The following is an 18,951-nucleotide window of genomic DNA, read 5'->3' as shown; positions in this document are numbered from 1 at the left end:
CCATGTAACATTTACAGGGATGTGTGAGGTACTTTACAATGCTGTTGTCTTCATGTACAGTCATTTGTACTCTCAAGAAGCAAGTAAATGGCTTATCTTTTTTTTGTTTGAAATTGGGAGTTAATAGTAACAGAACAAACTGTTAATTCTGTATATGTAAATAACTGCTGTTGTGATGTCAGTAACAATTTCTGAGCTGATAAGATAAGCAGGATGTTCAGGTGTACGTGTGGTACCAAACCAGAGCCCTGGTAAATGTCTGCCTTACTCTGAAAAAAACAGTGATGTGGAAAATGTCATTAAAGAAGTGACATAAATATTTAACAGCATCTTCATGGCTAAAAGGGTTTAATGAGTCATTGCATCATTTGCCCAGAAGGTGGTCTTATTTATTTTTTTTATTTTTAACCCAGAGAGAAATTGGTGAGAAGCACATACAGGAAGTGCCAAATGCACACAACATTAGTATATAGTCAAATGTAAATCAGTTCTACTAAATTATTGTCCATAACTGCAGAGCAATAGGCCTTGCTCAGTCCTGTGGTTTATAAAGAAGCATCCTTTATAATATCAGCTGGTTTTATTGCCCTTTAAATTTAACAGTGGGAAGTAATTAATGAGTACCATTTTACCCTTATCTGCATGACCGTAGTATTCTTTGATACAGCTATGACACTGGCAGATGAAAATATGAATGTTTTGGATTCGACAAAGCCCAGGTTTAGAATGACTGCTAGCTTTTATCGTAGTTACTGGGACCTCTGTTTTAATGCTGCATTCCTTTTTAAATCATTACTAGACTCCTTAAGTTTACTGATCAGGGCAGATACATAGTTTTCATAACATCTTAAATAATGAAAAGGAAGGAAGTGTTTCTTAAATCTGCAAGATAATGTCTATATTCATCACTATTTAGATCAATTAATTGTATCTTTGCTCAAAGACTTATTTTTCAGACTGAAAGCCCAGGGTGAGAAATTTTCTCATACCACAAGGAATGATCATTTCTGAGAAATTTTTATTATGTTGACAAATTTGTTGGGGAACTGTAGCTTTGCTGGTTTACAAATGAACTTGTAAATCCAGCCTCCACTCTTTGTATGCCCTTGCATTCAGTGCTAGACTTTAAGGTTAAAATTAAAAAACATTGTTTATCTCTTACTCTGTTTTATTGCCAGCCCTGACATAGTGATTTGCCTTTTAAAAAGTTTGTCTTCTTGCCTATTGGTCCCTTAATGACAAATGTGTGTAGTTAAGGGGTTGTCAAGCTGTAGTTTCATAAATCAGGCTGGCATGTAGTCTTGGTAGACCTTTCTGTGTTTTGAGATCCAAATTGTGAAAGAAAAGTAAATATGAACAAATTATTTTGTATGAAAAAATGAACTGGGGAAGGTGTACATCTACTAAGAGGATGGTTACTGAATTATTTGGAAGGGAATAACCTTGAGTGCACTCCTCAGTAAAGAGGTGTAAGTTCCATGTGTAAGTTCATGGACAAAATTTGGGGTTGTCAGGTCTGAAGCTTCAGCTTGCATTCCTGCTTCAGAGGTAGCACAGGGCAAAACAAGGAGCTGTTGGGGAGTGGGGCTTGCAGACAAGTAATTCCAAAGATGTTTGTGTTTGTTCAGGTTCCTAAAAAAATGAAGGAAATAATCTTCTGTTCTGCTATGACAGTGGTTTGTCATGAGGTCCAAAATGCTATAGTTAGAGGATTATATTCCAATAGTTGTGTGTGGTGCAGGTCCACTTGTTGCTTCTTACGAGTTCTTTGCTGGTTATTTGCTTGTTGAATGTGCTAGAAGAAATGCCGTCATGAACAAGGTTCAAGGCTTTGCAAAACTTGATCATTTTTTTGGAATCCAAATCCTGGAAGGATAAAAGAGTAAGAGGCTTCAATTTACTGCATAATACCTTGTACAAATCGAGCATCTAGAGAGCAAACTGACTATGGAGTTACTGTGTTTTGTTGCACTTTAGCTAAACTGCTGTTTATGCTAGAAGCTCTTAAAATGGAACTTACTTATTTTGTTGTGTCAAAACTATGTAATGAAGTGAGGTGAGTGTTTTCATTTGCAGTCTATTGCTTCAAGACATACCAGCACAGTATTGTATTCATCCGAGTCTTGTGCTTGATAAGCTTTACTGAATCAACCTCTAATGGACAAGCTGAAATATTTTTCAGGAAATGAATTTGGCCCTCAATTTATAGTATGTGCTAACTATAGTAAAGTATTGTATGAAGCACATGCTAGAATATAAAGCATTTTCAGGTTACAGTATCTTATATTAGAATCTTCTATTGTAAAATAACAGTTTAGTGTTGAGAAGAAAAATGCAGTAACAGGTTTTTTACGATGAATTAATATGTTTTGGGTCATTTGGGTTAGAGCTAGGTATCTAGCCAATATTGCCATTTCCTGAAGAATGGCTTAATAGTAAGTCATAAGTTAGGTTTCCACTGGTAAATATGTTTACTTGATATCTAGGTTGTGCTACATGGAAATAGATTTTGTGCATTCAGTAGAGTCCTGTTGGATGATTTAAATAAAGCTGCTATTTGTAGCACTATTTCTGTCTCTTTGTGTGGAATTTCATGGGCTTTATTAATCCTGTTCTAGGTTCACTTATACTGTCTATGATGGAAATGGACAGCGTGATAATTTTAACATGCCTAAAAAGGTTGGTTTTGAGAGTCATGAGATTTGGGTTCTGCTCTTTATTGTCCCACAGATTTTCCATTTGATTCTGGCTAAATAATTTAATCTGGTTTAGTATTTAAAAAATATATACAAGTAAGTAATGTTAATTTGTAATCATTAAATGGTACTGCAGAAGTACTTACTTTAATCAAGATTTCTTTGATGTTATACCATATATGCCAATACTTGTGTCTTTTATGCTGAATTCTTTTCCTCCAGTACATTAAAGATATGTTATTTTGGGTTTTTTTCCTCTTGATGAGACAACAGTGTCAGAAGATCAGATTTCTTGCTTTAGAACTTAAAAAAAGTCAGATTCATTTTTCTAAGTAAAACTTTAAGCTAACAGTACTTTAGTTCTTGGAAAACATTGTATCTGCCCTGGTTAGAATCCTTTTTGCCTTCAGATAGTGTTTACGGTTTCTTGGGTTCTTATTAATCTCCCAAATACCTAGCTATTTTTTATAGTTAATGTTGTACCTCTGCACTGTCTGGCAATGATTGCTTAGCTGGTTGTTGTCATAGGATTTAGGAGATTATGATTTATGGATTTGAGTAAAATACATCTGTGAGTAAAAAGCCAGTATTAAACCTACATGAAATTTAAATCTTAAATAATCTTTTCACTATCACACATTGTCATTCACATTAGCAGTCTTTATCCCATGTACCGGGATGATGTACTTGTAGATTAGCATCTCTTTCAAAAATTTTGAATAGATGAGTATATATTGTGTAGTTTCACTGATTCGTCCAAGATTTCACAAATATTCATTAAAATGAAAGAAAGCAATTACAATATACAAACAAATCTTGAATCATAATTATCTAACAGACCAGCAAAATCTGTTGCCATAGAGAAATTGCTTCTTACAAAAATAGAAATATTTTGTGGGGGAAATGTTGGCCACTTTTGTGGTTGTTTACTTTGGGATGCCAACTGGAAGTGGCTGTTAGTGAATATGATTGTACTAGGTGTGCTTTACTGGTACTTTCTATTATTATTATCCTACTACTGCTTTACCATATGGAAGAAATGAATCCTTTGTAATGCAGATTTGAAGGAGTCATGGAAATGTGGAAATTCCAAAATTTTTAACAGCAATTTTTGTTGAAATGAAATGTAAAAAAAAAAAAAAAAAAATTATTATGAGGTCATGGAAAGATGTTTGAGGTAAAAAAAAGTTTGTTAAAATGTGTAATGTGTCAGGATTACACTGTTTATCAGCCTTTTTTTTTTTTTTTTTAACTAATCTGATTCTTCCACTTACTTAAATGGACAAATTGAATTTGCCTTTGGCTTTAATTCAGTCTGTTCTATTCACAGAAATGTTCACTTGCATGTTATGTTACTCCATTAAAGATATTTCATGAATAGTGCCAGCCAGAATTAATAACAGCTAAGTCTAGCATTTTCAAAGAAATAAAAAAAAAAAAAAGGGAAAATAACTCTTTCTTGTGCATCAGCATTTTCTATTAAAAAAGAAATAATTGGGGCAATTGTATGTTTAGTGTCAAAATTGTTACTGGCTGAGTAACTTACTTTTCCAAATGTTTTTGGCCCTCATAGTGCTACTGTGGCCCATCTCTGTAGCAGTTCATTCTAGTTAACCTGAATTTATATATTTATTTGCTTGGCAAAAATGATCCTGTCTGTAGTGAAATATGTGTTTCCCCTTCAAATCTATGTTATCTGATGAAATTAAAATAAAAGCTTTTTAAGAAGTCCATTACAATATCTCAGAAAGATTTAAGACTCAAACTGAAATCTGTCCTCTGCAGGCAAGCAGATTAGCAAGACTAATGGTGGGTGGATGGGCATACTACTTTTTTTTTTTTGCCAAGACCCTGCTGGTCATGTTTCTTCCTCTCCATATGCTGCCCTGTTTTTATAAGCACTGTAGTGATGTTTAGGGCTTCAGCTGACTGCAGGGTGTCATTGTCAGCAGTGCTATACATATACTGAGCATCAGTCTTGCTCTTGACAGTGCTAAAATAGGCAAGGAGAGTGAAAACCGTGAGAAATCGTGTATTGTTCCTACCTTACAGGTAGGGAATTTATCCACCAAGAGTACAGTATCTCTCACAGTCATGGAGTCTGGGGAAGAGCCAACCAACCATCAGAGCAAAGCTTCCCATGATCTGTGTAGTACCACAGTCATAAGGCTATTCTTGTGTCATGTAGTGGAACCAAGCTCTCTCTAGCTTCATTTTTGTATTCAAACTTTCCAAGCATTTTATGTCTTTTTTGCAAAGTCTACAGAGCCTGGTCGTTTGTGCAGTAAGAATGTTGTTCTGGCTCTAGGGATGGTTTTGTTTGAACTGTAGCCAGTTTCTTGAAAAAAGCTATCATTTTGTGTGCCCAGCTGTGTATTTTAAAGCCACTGACCAACTGGGCACTAAAACCATCAAAATGCTTGTATCTAAACAGCGTAAAAGTCATAATTATTCATGATAACCAATTTGAGGATTTCTAGAAGAGTTTCTGGTAAAGAAACATTAGTAATTTCTACAGTAGCAAGGTAAAACAGTGTTTTTTTAATTTAGGTAGTATTGATCCGTGCTTTCTGTAGGAATCATGGGTGTTTGGATACAGCTTCTAGTGATTTCCTTTGTCTCTTGAAAGAACACAGGCCTAATAATGAATTCTAATTAATTTTCTCTCTCTGTAAACAAATGAGCTGGATAATCCATTTTTGCTGATACAAAGCTAAATATTCAGGGTTAATGAGAGAATCATGATTTAAAAAATTGAAAAGCATGGTTGTCTTGTCAGCTGATGCAGTTTTCCCTGTCTTTGTAAACCATTAGGAACTGAATTTTTAAGAATGGTATACACAAATGCTAAGGATCTTTAGGGATAGAAGACAATTTATGGCTGGAGGTGAAGAGAGAGGCTCAGGTGAGTCACAGCTCTTAAGTTAAGCTGGACTCCCTTCGTTGCTCTCTGAAAACATCTGTGTGTGTGTGCATGCACATGTGCAGGTGTGTGTATGTGCTCTGAGGTTAAAGCTGATGTTGCCTTTAATATGTGTAACAGTTACAGCAGAATGACTTTATCTTCTGATATTTCAATAAATGAGAGTAACTGTGCAGGTTTTGCACATGACGAGTACAAGTAATGCGTCTTAAATTTTCCTTTCATTGAAAGAATCTGGAGATAAGTTGCATTTTAAATAACTGTTCACTTTACTGCACACCAAAAGCATGTGTCTAGGTACTTTTTCTCAAGTGGCTTGCAGAGAAAGTTTTTTCATGATTCTGGTCTTCTAAGTCCATTTTTAAATGGACCTTAAGCTCCTACTTTAATTAAATGTTATTTAAGTATTTTACCCCATCTCCTTTTAATCAAATCAGAGTTTAGAAAGTAATGGAAGTGTTAGTAAGAAAATGAAGTTGTCTTTTTTTTTTTTTTTTTCTTTTTCTAATGAAAGAGCAATAGGAAGTTCTGATTTCTTTTGTGCATCAATCTGACATCTGTGTCCATAATGTGCTTGCTTTATTTGGCATAAGACTCCTCATATAATAGTTTGTATTTCATACAGCTAAGAAACAGTTGTCTGCTAAGTACTAGTGGATTAACTCTATTCCATAACTGATTCAACAATGTTGAATCAATTTCTTTTTGTTTCAGGTGACCAGACTTTAAGAGTTTGGGATGTGAAAGCCCCAGGAGTCAAACTTGTGATACCAGCCCACCAGGCTGAGATCTTGAGCTGTGACTGGTGCAAATATGATGAGGTATAAACCTGTTCAACCACCTGTTTTCCTAACTGAACCACTCTCATTAAATAGCAGGGGTTTTTACTGCAACATTAATGCATCTTCTCTTTATAAAAATATGTCTAGTTGCTTTGTTGCTCTCATTCACTACTACATCTTCAGAAGAGCATTTTTCCAACAGATAGGTGGCCCAGGTAGATCAGAGGTTTTGCTTTTTCTTTTGTATAGCGGACAGAATAGTGCATAGTGGAGAAACCGTTTGTATTTCTCTGTTCTCTTTAATTTATACACTAGAGACCTCATTTATTATTTATTCATCTGTATTGTTTGATTTATCTAACTTTTGTAGCCAACATACACATGACTGCAATTTAATAACTAAATTGTCCTGATATATCTGTGTTTTATCAAATCATCAGAACTTGCTGGTAACTGGTGCAGTTGACTGTAGCTTGAAAGGCTGGGATTTGCGGAACATCCGGCAACCAGTGTTCATCTTGCTTGGTCATACCTATGCTATCAGAAGAGTAAAAGTAAGTTGTATTTTATTCCCATTGACCACCGCTGAATTGTTACACATTTTCTTCTGGAAAGCAGTAATATTTTATATTGCCTAATAACTAGGGAAAAACCAACAGATGTTGAAGATTTTAGGTGCTACAGGAACTGTTCTTGGAAACCTTCAGTTTAGCACTGTAAAACATTTTGATATTTAGCAGACTGCTGGGATTTCAAAGTAAATGACACCTTCAAAGTCAATATATTTCCATGAGGAGTGTTTGAGAGCTTGAGAGAGGGTTGGGAGGTTTACTTCAGCTTAGTTATATGGGAAATTTGAGATAGAGGAAATACCTTCCCTTGTTTGTTTTTTAAATGGTGCTGTGCCTTTTTTTTTCGATACAAAGGGTCAATATCCACATAAAGCAAGGTATAGAACTCATTGTGAATATGTGTTTTTGTGTATACAAAGAAAATGATAATATGTTCCAGAGATTTTGAAACTTTATGCATGAAAGGCTACAGATGACTATACTGGATCTGTGTACTACTAGATCACCCACCAATAGGAATTTGTTCTAGATGCACAATGACATTTTTTTCATATTAGTGCTTATTATTTTTTTATATTAGTCAGATAATACCTGATCCTTTTAAAGCCTTTCAGGAACAGCTATGTTTATTAATATTTTCTAGGAAGTCTGAACTGGTATAAAATAATTATCCTGGGTCAGTATTTTGCTTCACATGCCCTTGGAATTTTTGATGTGTTTCTAACAACTTTAAAAGTTACTGTGCTTAGGTTGTAGTCCGTCAGAAAAGCGCCTGTTTCAGGGAGTGAATCCTGTTTGTGGCCAGACAGCCTGAGAAGCTGCTGCTCCTCCTTATCCCAGCTACCTTTGCCTGCTATCCTCACTGGTGGTGGCTGTCCAGTCTTTTTTTCTAACTTAATTCCTATATGACCATGCTCTAATCTGGCTCTGTGAAATGTTTTCCATAGCAGAAGAACATCTAGCAGTGGTGTTTGAGTTTGTTTTTTCTTGTTTAAAAAACAAGGTCATTTTGCAACTCCAATTTGACAGCCATTAAGATGGATGAATCAATACAGTATCAATCAATACAGACTGTAATATTCTTACTCTGTGACAGTGGGATCTTTTAAAAACAGCTCTACCACTAAGGGATTCATAGCACATTGTCTTCCTGATAAAATGGAGAAAGTGAATGCAGAATTGTTATTCACCATAACCTGTGATAATAGAACTAAAGGACACTTCATGAAACTAGTAGAAGATGGATTTACAAGCAGATGGAAATACTTCTTTTACGCACCAGATGGTAGACTTCTTGAATTAGCTCTCTGCACAAGGGGTTGCACAGGCACTCAGTGTCATCAGGTTCATGGATAGCAGCTGGTTGATAAACAGATACTAGAAGAGCTAGACAGGGATAGCATCTCTGATTTTCCTACTCTCTATCATCCTGGGCTGCATTAGGAAGAGCACTGCCAGCGGGTTGAGGGTAGTGATCCTTCCCCACTACTCATTGCACTAGTGAGACCACATGTGGAGTGCTGGGTCCAGTTCTGGGCTTCCCAGTACAAGGGAGATGTGGACATACTAGAGTAAATCCAGCAAAGGGCCACAAAGAAGATTAAGAGACTGGAGCCTCTGTCCTACCAGGAGAGGCTGAGAGAGCTGGGACTTGTTTAGTGTGAAGAGAAGGCTTAAGGAGGATCTTATCACTGTGTATGAATGATTGGGGGAAATGAAGAAGACAAAGCTTGACTCTTCTCAGTGGTATTCGGTGAGAGGACCAGAGGTGATTGGTACAAACTAAAATACAGAAGATGCCATGTAAACATACAGCACTGGGCTTGAAGACTGTTGGCCTGACCAGGTAGGGTATCTTTTATATTCTTATACTGTCTCATCTGAGTTTCCATTTTATGCCCCATCATGCTTCCTGTTTTGTTCAAATGCTTTGAAAAGATTATTAGGAGTGGGCCAGCAGTAAAATTTTCTTTGCACCAACTTCTGAGATCAGTTCACTGAGTAGCTTTAAGAAGATGGTGGGGAGGCTGTATATGCCTACACGTGCAAAGGAGAGGTATGTGAGAGTACATGACTTGTGTTCTGTCTTAACAGGCTTTTATAGTTTGCATTTCAAGATAGACATGGTCCCTGTGGACATAAGATATGAGAGTGTGGGCCAGCACGTAGAGGTGGTGTGGCATATCTACACTTGTGTGGTATAACTCACCAGTCACACTAAATTAGAGAGAGAGACCAGGATGCTACCTAGATACAGGCAGCTGTCCCTGCCAACTTCCCTTCCTCTACATTGTGCTGACACTAGCAGTTACAAAGCTGTGCAGCAAGCTGGCTCAGCTGATTGCTCTGACTGAAAATCCTGTCCCTAAAAGTGACTAGTTTCTGTCTGGATCACTAAGCTGTCTCAATTTGTCACTTAACTGCACAATTGCAAGCCCTGACACAAAGGAGGGGGGGCAGGAGCACACAGCCTGAAGTGGAAAGGAAAGGGCAAAAGGGATGGCCACAAGTCTTGGCAGCAGTGCACTCTTAAATTAGCTTAAACCAACCATGAAATCACACTCTTCAGTTGTCTGTCTTTTGTATTCTGTTCATTTATTCAGGGTTGTGTTGACTGTCAGATCTGAGCCTGGCAAGGAATTCTACCCAACATGATACTGTCAGGATTCCTGCAGATTTCTTGTGGTCTTTTATTGCAGTACAGGGTATTATCAGCACACTGAGGTCATCTGCAGCCCTTTACAGGAGATTTTGACATTGGTGCATTTGGTGCTTTCATATTCTTAGCTGGCTTCAATCTCATACTGAAATGTAGTTATGGTTTTGGAGTTTACCTAAAAAGATATTTGGATGAATGATCTGTGAAATACTGGAGGTCAGGATAGATGATATGTTGGTGTCTTCTGTTGATATGTAACTGTTCAGATGGTAAAATTGTAGTATCTTATAGTTAAGTGGAACAGAATTTTAAAATACTCTCTTCTCTTTGTAGCAGAAAGACATTATGCAAATTCTTTCACCGTACATGTGTAGTCCTCTGCTAAGTATTTTGATAAGAGTTTGCTTAGGTAAGTTTCTAGGATACTTAAGGTTAATGGCAAAGCTTTTCAGCTTTGACAAGTTGGTTTTGCTTCATCTGAAACTATGTGAACAAAGACGCAAAGAGGGCATGTGGGAAATGTGCCATTGGTTTTTACTGCCCATCAGACTTCTTCCCCTTTTATTATTCATATTCCTGTGATGCAGAAGAAAAAGATGTTTTGTTGTGATCCCCACCCCTACACCCCCCCACCCCCACCCCCGAAAAATTGTAGGAAATCTGGAGAGGTTAATGTTCAAGCATGCACATTGCTCAATTCTGCTATAGTAAAGAGAATTCTCAGCAGAGTTCAGCAGGCAACAACATACACTGCTCTTTTGGCAACTTGGGCAGTTGTGGCAATAGCCCAGGATTAACTTTTGACTTTGTAGTAGCTGTGAATAATATTGGAAGTCTTGCAGGAAGAATCTTGCCTGTGAACCATGATGAGAGGGACCTGCATTTCAAACTGAAGTTATGTCAATGACTTTTCTATTTCCTGTTGAGAAACACAGACATTAAAATAGTTGGAAACTGAGAATTGCCAAAAAGCTGGAGTGGAGGTGAACGATTTTTGCCGAAGTGCATCCTTTTTGCTGCAGTTAGAGTCTGTAGAAGAGTGTATTCTGAAAAATACCATGCAGGAGAGGAAGAAATCATGAGGTGACATTATACTGCCTTCAGTTTTTCAACTTATCTCCAATTTTACAATTTCTGTAAATAATGTCAAAATTTTAGGGCATGGAATTGATGACAGTAATCTATCTTGCGTTCTGTGCAGTATGGCACAAATTTTCTCTCTGAAAATAATGAACTGGTAACACAGCTTTTCTGAAACTCACTTTATATGAGATGATACTGTTCATATGTATGTCCTAAAACTTCTTAACTTTACAGCAGGGTTGTTTGGCACTGCTGTAATGAAATCAAACCAAACCAGGATCCCATAGAGCATTCCTTGTAACTAGCAGTATGGCGGGGAAATTTGTTGATGTCGTCTGATTTGTTGCAGCATGATGTAGTACATACCAAGACAGTTTTAACTTTTTAAACTTTGGTAGCTTTCTACTTATAGTAAGTCTATATATGTTCACAGTGTTTTTACTTTAAAAGTTGTTCTGTTTTGTTTTCTTGCAGTTTTCACCATTCCATGCAACTTTATTGGCATCTTGCTCCTATGATTTTACTGTGAGGTACAGTATTTTTTTTTTTAATTGGATAAAAATGGAAAGATAATCTATTTTAATATGGCTTGCAATAGAAGAGTTCTAGAGCGGCCATGCTGAAGTGCAGCTAATGTTGCTAGTGGATGTTCTCTCTTCATGAGCTATGTTGAAAATGCATGGGTTCTTCACTTACAGGCTAGCTCAGTCACTCTTCTGAGTATCTGCTCTGACAGATGCTTTCTGTAATCCTTTTCACGTCATTCTGCTGAATGTAGTTGCATCTGGCTGTGATAGTGTCTGATAAGGTAATAACTTGTTAAATGAATGTAGGTGGGTGACTTTGTATGTTTCTGTGACATATTTTTATTTAAGCTTTTTATGAACAATGTTTCTGTCCTACCAGGATTTGAGGAAGCTTTATTATTGTTTCACAGTGTATATGGTGAAGTTCTTTAGACAAGACTTGTGCAAGTTCCCCTGGCTGCCCAATATATCTGATACTGCTGAGGATTTTATAGTACAACTGATTTAAAGCTGATTAAAATTCCTAAAGGAGTTTGACTTTGTATTAGGACTTCTCTAAGATACACAGTGTCATAAGTCAGTATACTATGAAGTGCATTCCTGAATATTTCAATCACATTCTTTGATCTACCTTTTAATTTTATAACATGGACTGAATATAGTAGGTAGTACATTTACAAATAGGAGAAGCCCTCTTGCCTCCACAAGTGACTGCAAACTTATCCCACTCACTCAAATCATCCCAACTGATGTCACTTCTGGTTGTGTCCTAAGTGGTCTGACACCAGACACAGAAAGGTTCTGTTTCCTAAGGAAAACTTTGTTAACTCTCAGTGCCTGTATATGTTTCGAAATCATAAATATATATAGTCTTGTGCCATAACATCATATAAAGTTGCGTCATGAAGTTAGTGTGTTAAGCATTGTAGGAATTTTGTATATTTTCAAAAGTCTTACTGGAAGAGTGGTATAGCTGGAATAATCTGTTTTCATCTGAGCTCTTGGTCGCAGCTCCCAGAACACAGCTAACAGAAACATGCAGGAGTGCAAAGGGGCTCTGAAGCTCTGCTATAGATGGTGTGGGACTGCTTGAGACTGTACAGTGACAATGGTAATGTTCCACAGGGAGACAGCTGCTGAAGCAGTTGCCCTTGGCACATGTGAGTCCTCAGCCTTGATAGCACTAGAGAGGATGTTGCCTTCCAGGTCTTAGGCTATAGGGAGTGCCTCACGCCTCTTCTTGGGGCTAGGGTGATGGTGGCCTCACCTGTGGGAGGTGTGTTCTCTTTGAGGTACTGAGGTAAAGGAGCTGCAGGAGGTGAGCAGGCTGTGTACACTCAAGGACAGTGAATGCAATATCGACAGGGTCTTCACAGGTACCCTTCAAAGGTGAGAGCCCAAATCCCACAGTGCAAGGAAAGAGGGACAGTTAGAGACTATGCTTCAAGCAGTAGAGGATAAGGGTAAAGATTCCCATGATGGGGGAGACTGGAAACTTGTGACTTCTGACAACACGGATTGGAGCTAGAGAACAGATTTAGTGCCCTGGAAATGGGTGAGCGGGAACAAGCTCAGTCTGGGGAGCCGTCAGAGTCAGCTGATCCTGAATCAAGTGTCTGCACCAAAAGAAAAATGTGCATCATCACTGGAGACTGCCTCCTGTTGCCTTCTCCTCTTGAAGTATATGTCTGCCAGCCCAACTTGATGTCTTGGAATGTTTTGTTGCCTCCCTTGGGTTGAGGTCCAGGAGGCTGTGCAGAGACTGCTAGGATTTGTCCAGATTCAGAACACCGCCTTTCCCCATTTCCCTGTATGGGTTCTCATGTTACTGAAGGAGGTGACCGTGAATGTATCAAGAGTGGCTACATGGCACTGGCAGCCCTGGTGGTGTTTTCCTTGATCCTGACAGTGAAGGAGAAAGGTCCAGGTAGGAAAAGACATCTCCAGCAAGTAAACACTTGGCTGTGTAGATGGTGTGACAAGCAGGGCTTTGTCTTTTACAACCACAAGGTCCTGTTATAAGCGATTGGGTACTGCGAGGCAGGGATAAGATCCATCTGACAAAGTAGGGCAAGAGCATCTTTGCCAACAGGCTTGCTAAGCCAGTGAGGAGTGTTTTAAACTACAGATAACAGGGCAGAGTGACCATAACCTGAAGAGAAGCAAAGCATGAGGATCAGAGAAGAGTGTGGGGAATAGCATAATGCCAGAGGCTTTTGCACTTTCTGTGTAGAAGCAGCCTGACACCTGTGTACAGCAGAGGAGACAAATGGGGAATTAGAAGTCCATGTGTGGCGGCAGAGCTGTGGCCTCTTGGGCATTGTAGAGAAATGGTGGGACCACTCACAAGACTCAAGTGCTGCAATGGATAAAGGCTCCTCAGGAAAGAGAGGCCAGGAAGGCGAGGTGGTGATAACAGTAAATCTGTGAGTTTAGCCGTCCAGTCACTCGCTTAAATTTTCAGTCTCTACATGGGCTGGTTCCTTTCAAAAAATCATGCCTTTCTCTTGTAGATTAGAACTGGATGGTGAGCTTGTGTAATACTCCTGTCCCCCATAGGCATGTCATTATTTCAGTAAAGGACTTAAGTGCTTGAGAACCTCTCCTAAGCTTATGTTAATTGTTACTCGTTTGCTTACTGTAATAATGGGTAGTGCCTTGCCAGTGGTATGCACTGTCATGTGGTTGGTGCCAGGAGCCTGACAGTGTAAGTGCTGTGATGTCCATATGTATGTAACTTTTTGGACTGCTGTACCAGCATTCTGTCTTATATGAAGTGCTTTATTTTATTTATGTTTAAAATGCACTTCTCATAGAATACTGCACAGTGGTCTGTGGAAGGTTATTTATGGGATCTTACTTAACATCCTTTACTGATGCAGTGCCAGCTGGTTTGCAGCGTATCGTTTCTCAAAAGGCTTCTAGGTCTAAAATAAAAAGTGGTAATTGGCTTCTTCCAGTGGTCTTGTCTGAGCAATAAGACTAATAATCAGCATGCTGATGCATTGAAGTGACTTGATTGTGTGTCATGCTCTTCTCATTTTTGACACCAACTAGATATCCTTCAGGTTTGGCACTAGTACAGTTTATGCAGTACTGAAATCTAGTGCAATTTCAACTCTGACATTTTCATATGTGGAAACTGTCAGTAAAGATGAGGAGAGCTCCTAGCTCATATACCAGAGTGTTTGTAAATGCAGAGCTTGGGGATCTTTTCACAAAATGCCACTCTAGGCATTTTTTTTCTGTCCAAACAATTACTTGTTGTGACTAGGGACAGAGGGCAGGGTTGAAGAGGTGAAATACAGATTTTTAGCAGTTTTCTAAAACTATGAGTTTCTGAGTTTGGTTATGAGGGAACAAACCACAGAGAAGGCCAGGTGAAAGTCTTTGGAAAAGGTGGTGCAAGCAAAACATTCTGTATAATGGAGGAAACTTGTTACCACAACACTTGGTAACATCTCTCTTAAAGAATATAATATGATGAATATGTTGTACCTCTACCACATATCCTGTACTGTCATTTACATGAAGAAATGTAGCTCACAGTAAGAAGTAGAGTTCACTTAGAAATGTTCAGAGTTTGACTGGATGCACCATACACTCTACATACACACACGTGTACATATGCTGTCATGTATGCACATGCATATACACACACGTGTACATGTGGGCATGACTGTATAAACACATACATACATTTCAATTTAAGAACAAAAATACTTGATAAATATATAAAAGGTGGAAGAGAAGTAGGGATTCCAGTACATGGTATTAGTTTTAGATCTTGTTGAATCTACTCAAGGCTTGTGACTTTTTAGCCACATTTGATAGTAATTCATACAACAGTATGCTATGGCAGTCCTTTAAAAACAGATTCATTGATACAAACAGTGTTATTTTAATAGCAGCTTAGTTATGATATTGTTCTTTTATTTTCTTTAACGTTTCTGTTTAAAGCTCAGAATTGGCTGTAAGCATTAACACATAGTACATAACTGGATACAGCATAGCTTACTGTTTAAACTCTGTAATCTTAAATGTTACTGAGACTTTGTAGCTTGACCAAACAAACACAAATCTTAGATAATGTTAACAAACTGCCCTGTAAGAGGCAGGGGTTTTGTTTGTTTCGGGTAGAACAGCTAGTTTGGCGCAACTGGCTATCTAAAAGCGAAAAATAGTAGGTTGAAGGCAACGTTAACAATACTTAGCTTCATCCTTTGCAAATAATAGAATGATTGCATGTGTGCACTATAGTCAAGGTACTGAAAAGAGAACTAGTTCACATGCCAACTTCATACTGGGAGCTAAGAAAAAGAGGGTGTAGATTTGAACTTGGTTTTTTACATACTTGGGTATAATGATTTGGATTTAACCCCTGTCTACTAAATGCCTCATTGAGACACCATTTCCTTACTCTTTGGAAGAGTTCAGGAAAAATTAGCTTAATTAAAGAGCAGTTTTAACACAAATTAATCATTAAAATGCCAGGAAATGCACAAAGTACTGTAACATTTCCAGGACTTATTTAGGTCTGCATGCATGTTCTTAAACCTTATCTCTATCAAAATTCAGTTTGAAAGAACATCAGTGTCATCTCTTACTGGAATCAGTGTTTTATATTTCTGGACTCTCTTCAGTATAAAAAAAAAAAATATCTTGATGCATTAGGCACAGACAGTGCTCACCAAAATCTAAACAGATCTGATAAATTACAGAACTTCATTAAGCTGGTATCAGGCCAGATCTTGAAATTTATTCACAGAAGCTTGCCTCTGAGGCAAAAAGGTGATTTTTGTTGAAAGTTGTACTATACTGGACATCATCTCTGCAAGATGCTTTAAGGTAAACCACTGTCTCCAGCTCTCCATCGCTATGTACGAGTTCAGTATCTTGGATCACAGAAAAATCTTGAGAACTTCTGGAATAATGCTGCTCATAAAAGAGGCTGTTTTTCACTTCAGTTAATTATCCTTGTTGTCTTTTTTGTTTCTTTTTTTTTTTTTCTTCAATGTGAAAAGGTGGGTGTTCACTTATTTGCTGTCTTTTTTCTTTTTTTTTTTTCCAAATGGAAAATGTCTTCCTGCTGATCAAAATGCTTGTCACTAGTGGTTTCCAGTGTGAAACTGAAAACTCTGCAGTAGAAGAACCTGTTAATTTGAATGTCTCAGTTGATGATAGCTCCTCCATCATTACAAAAAGTCGCCTTGATAGCAGAGTTGCTAGTGGTAGTCAGAGCTTTGGGCATTACATCTGACGAAAGTAGCAAAATTCAAAACTGACTGTACTGTGCAATTATGATTTAACTGTTGCAACTATAGAGTTAGTCAGAAGCACTCGTACACCAGTGTAAAGCATATCTGTTTTCTTACATGTTTCCTTTTTGGATTAAAACAACAATTTTTGACATGCAAATGAATGCCCGTGTTCTTGTATATTGCAGGCATTTTCCTGCCTGCACATGCTAATTTTCTTTGAAATAAGTATTATGAGATGGAATTTCTCTTAAAACTAGGAAAGTGTTGGTCGCAGGAGCCACTCATCAAACGACTCAACCTCATAAATAGGTTAATATCTTTTATCTATGGAAACAAATTTTCTGGTGCTATGAATAACACTATAATATTGTTGAAGAATACAGCAAAGGGCTGTGTGGGTTTTTTTTCTTTTTAATTTCTTTTAATAAATAGGTCTGTATAAGTGTTAAATATTTGTAATTAAAACTTTAAAGTATCTATACTTGAATATTTAACTATGGCAGCATCTGAATATTTTTTTTCTTATGGAAAGTGTGTCTTTTTTCTTCTAAATAACCCCTTTTAAATTTTTGGTTGTGAAGCTATCTATTATTTCTCAGTTTGTCATACAAATATATTTAAATCTTTCTCTACACAATGTATCCTGCCTGTCTAAAGGCAAAGTTAGGGTTTTTCTGTGGACCGATGAGGAAACAGAAGTATTGAGAGAAACCACACATACCTACAGTATTATCTGTATGTTAGTGACAACCACTTCTGTATTTCTCAGGCATCTGACTTACACATAAAAATGTGTAAAACTGACCTTTCCCTGTGCTTGATCAAAAGTGAGGCATGTGTCAAAGTGAAATGAAGCTCCAGTCTAGAATCATGATACGAAAGGACAGGGAATATTTAGAAGCTCTGATGAGACCATAGATGCCCCTAAGTTAGGGGTTTGCATCCCCTTCTAGTTAATTTGTGTTTTGGCAAGAAATTGGGAAACAAAGAGTAAGCTGGATAACTTCACTTTCTAACTACACTTAAATTACTGTGAATCAGCAGCAATGAAGTTGTTACTGTTGTACACCAACCAGCCCATATGGGCTCATGACTTCATCCTTCAAGATTAGAGTGGTACATGATGCTGCATCTTGTGCTGCACCATGTATTGATTTAAGCTAAAAGTAGTAGAGAAGACTTGTACTTGCCTAAATGGAGTTTCTCACTTGCATTTCTTAGATCAGATTGAACATTTTAGTGACGAGAAATACCTTCATTTTGTGAGCATGCCTTGTTTTTCAGGGCACTCTCTTTCTGGTTTAGGATCTTTGGTTGATACCTCAATAGAATTATGATGCACATACATTCTAAGGTTGGCTTTAAGCCCATGATGATGATGAGAGTGAAATCATTGTTTGGAGGAAAGTATTAAAGTTACTTGTAAGTGTTGCTAATTCGAAGATCTTCAAAAAGCAGAAGGGATATTATGAAGGCTAGTCACTAGTTGTTCTTAAAAGTTATTCTGTTACATTGTGGCAGAAGAACTGAAATAAACATAATTTGCAATCTGCCATTTTTCCTTATAGGAAAAATGTTTGTATGGGATTTCATTGTCAGGACATCAACTCACATGTGTAATAAGAAAAAACAGTGGTGCATATGCAGTTCTATTAGGGTAGGGTCATAAATGTGAAAGTGGTGTGCTTTGTTTTCCCATACAGTACATAGGAAGTATACCAAGAAGTTAGCATTTCAGCAAGAATTACTTTGAAATAAAGCGTGTAAGTTGAGTCCTTGGAGAAGAACTATGCTACTGGAGCAAACTCAAAAGTGAAACCTATTTCAGAATTACTTTTTTGGATCCTATTCCATTTGATTTGGCTCTCAAGCAATTCTTCCTCTTTTCTTTGATGCTTGTGGAAGATAATACTTTGAATAAAGGCTTTCTTCTATACCTGAGCTGCTTCATAATGTTGATACTTTAGTGGAACTGTAATGAAATAATCTCATAAGGATATTATTGTGGAAATAGTTAGATGTCCCCAGTTAATGCCTGAAGTAACAACGTTGCCTTGATAGGCCTGTATCCAACAGTAGCTTCACAGTAAGTTCTGCTCCAACAGCAGTTTTTCTAGTTTGCAGGAAGAACTTTTGCAGGTAGCTATCTTTGCACAGGGATTAGAGAATGGGAGCAGGAGAATGAATTGCGTGATACACATGTAGTAAACTAACACTGAGTTCTGGGTTGCTCTTGGAAGCTTCTTGGTTATATACATCCATATGCTACTGTGACCTCTGCCTGATGTGGTTGTGTGTGGATGGTGGCATTAGTCATTGAGTAGGCTCTTATGGAAAGCAGCCTCTAAATAGCTGATTCACACCCACCTAAAAATACAATGTATGAAGACATCTTTATTTGAAACCTAAGAGCAGTAGTAAAGCTTTCATGCATAAATATTTATCACT

The 18,951-nt window shown here is 37.6% G+C and overlaps 1 protein-coding gene across 2 annotated transcripts in view; it reads left to right on the top strand.

Annotated features, from left to right (window-relative positions):
• Positions 1 to 18,951, top strand: part of PEX7 (peroxisomal biogenesis factor 7) — a 47,079-nt gene that overhangs the window by 11,161 nt on the left and 16,967 nt on the right. For both annotated transcript variants that reach the window (XM_069787250.1, XM_069787249.1), the window contains exons 6-8: positions 6,334 to 6,440; positions 6,842 to 6,955; positions 11,190 to 11,245. In XM_069787250.1, the coding sequence (XP_069643351.1) occupies positions 6,334 to 6,440; positions 6,842 to 6,955; positions 11,190 to 11,245 (277 nt within the window). The remainder of the gene's footprint in view (positions 1 to 6,333; positions 6,441 to 6,841; positions 6,956 to 11,189; positions 11,246 to 18,951) is intronic.

The sequence above is a fragment of the Haliaeetus albicilla genome, chromosome 7 (genome assembly GCF_947461875.1).
Source record: "Haliaeetus albicilla chromosome 7, bHalAlb1.1, whole genome shotgun sequence".
NCBI lineage: Eukaryota > Metazoa > Chordata > Aves > Accipitriformes > Accipitridae > Haliaeetus > Haliaeetus albicilla.
This window is presented reverse-complemented; position numbering and strand designations above follow the sequence as displayed.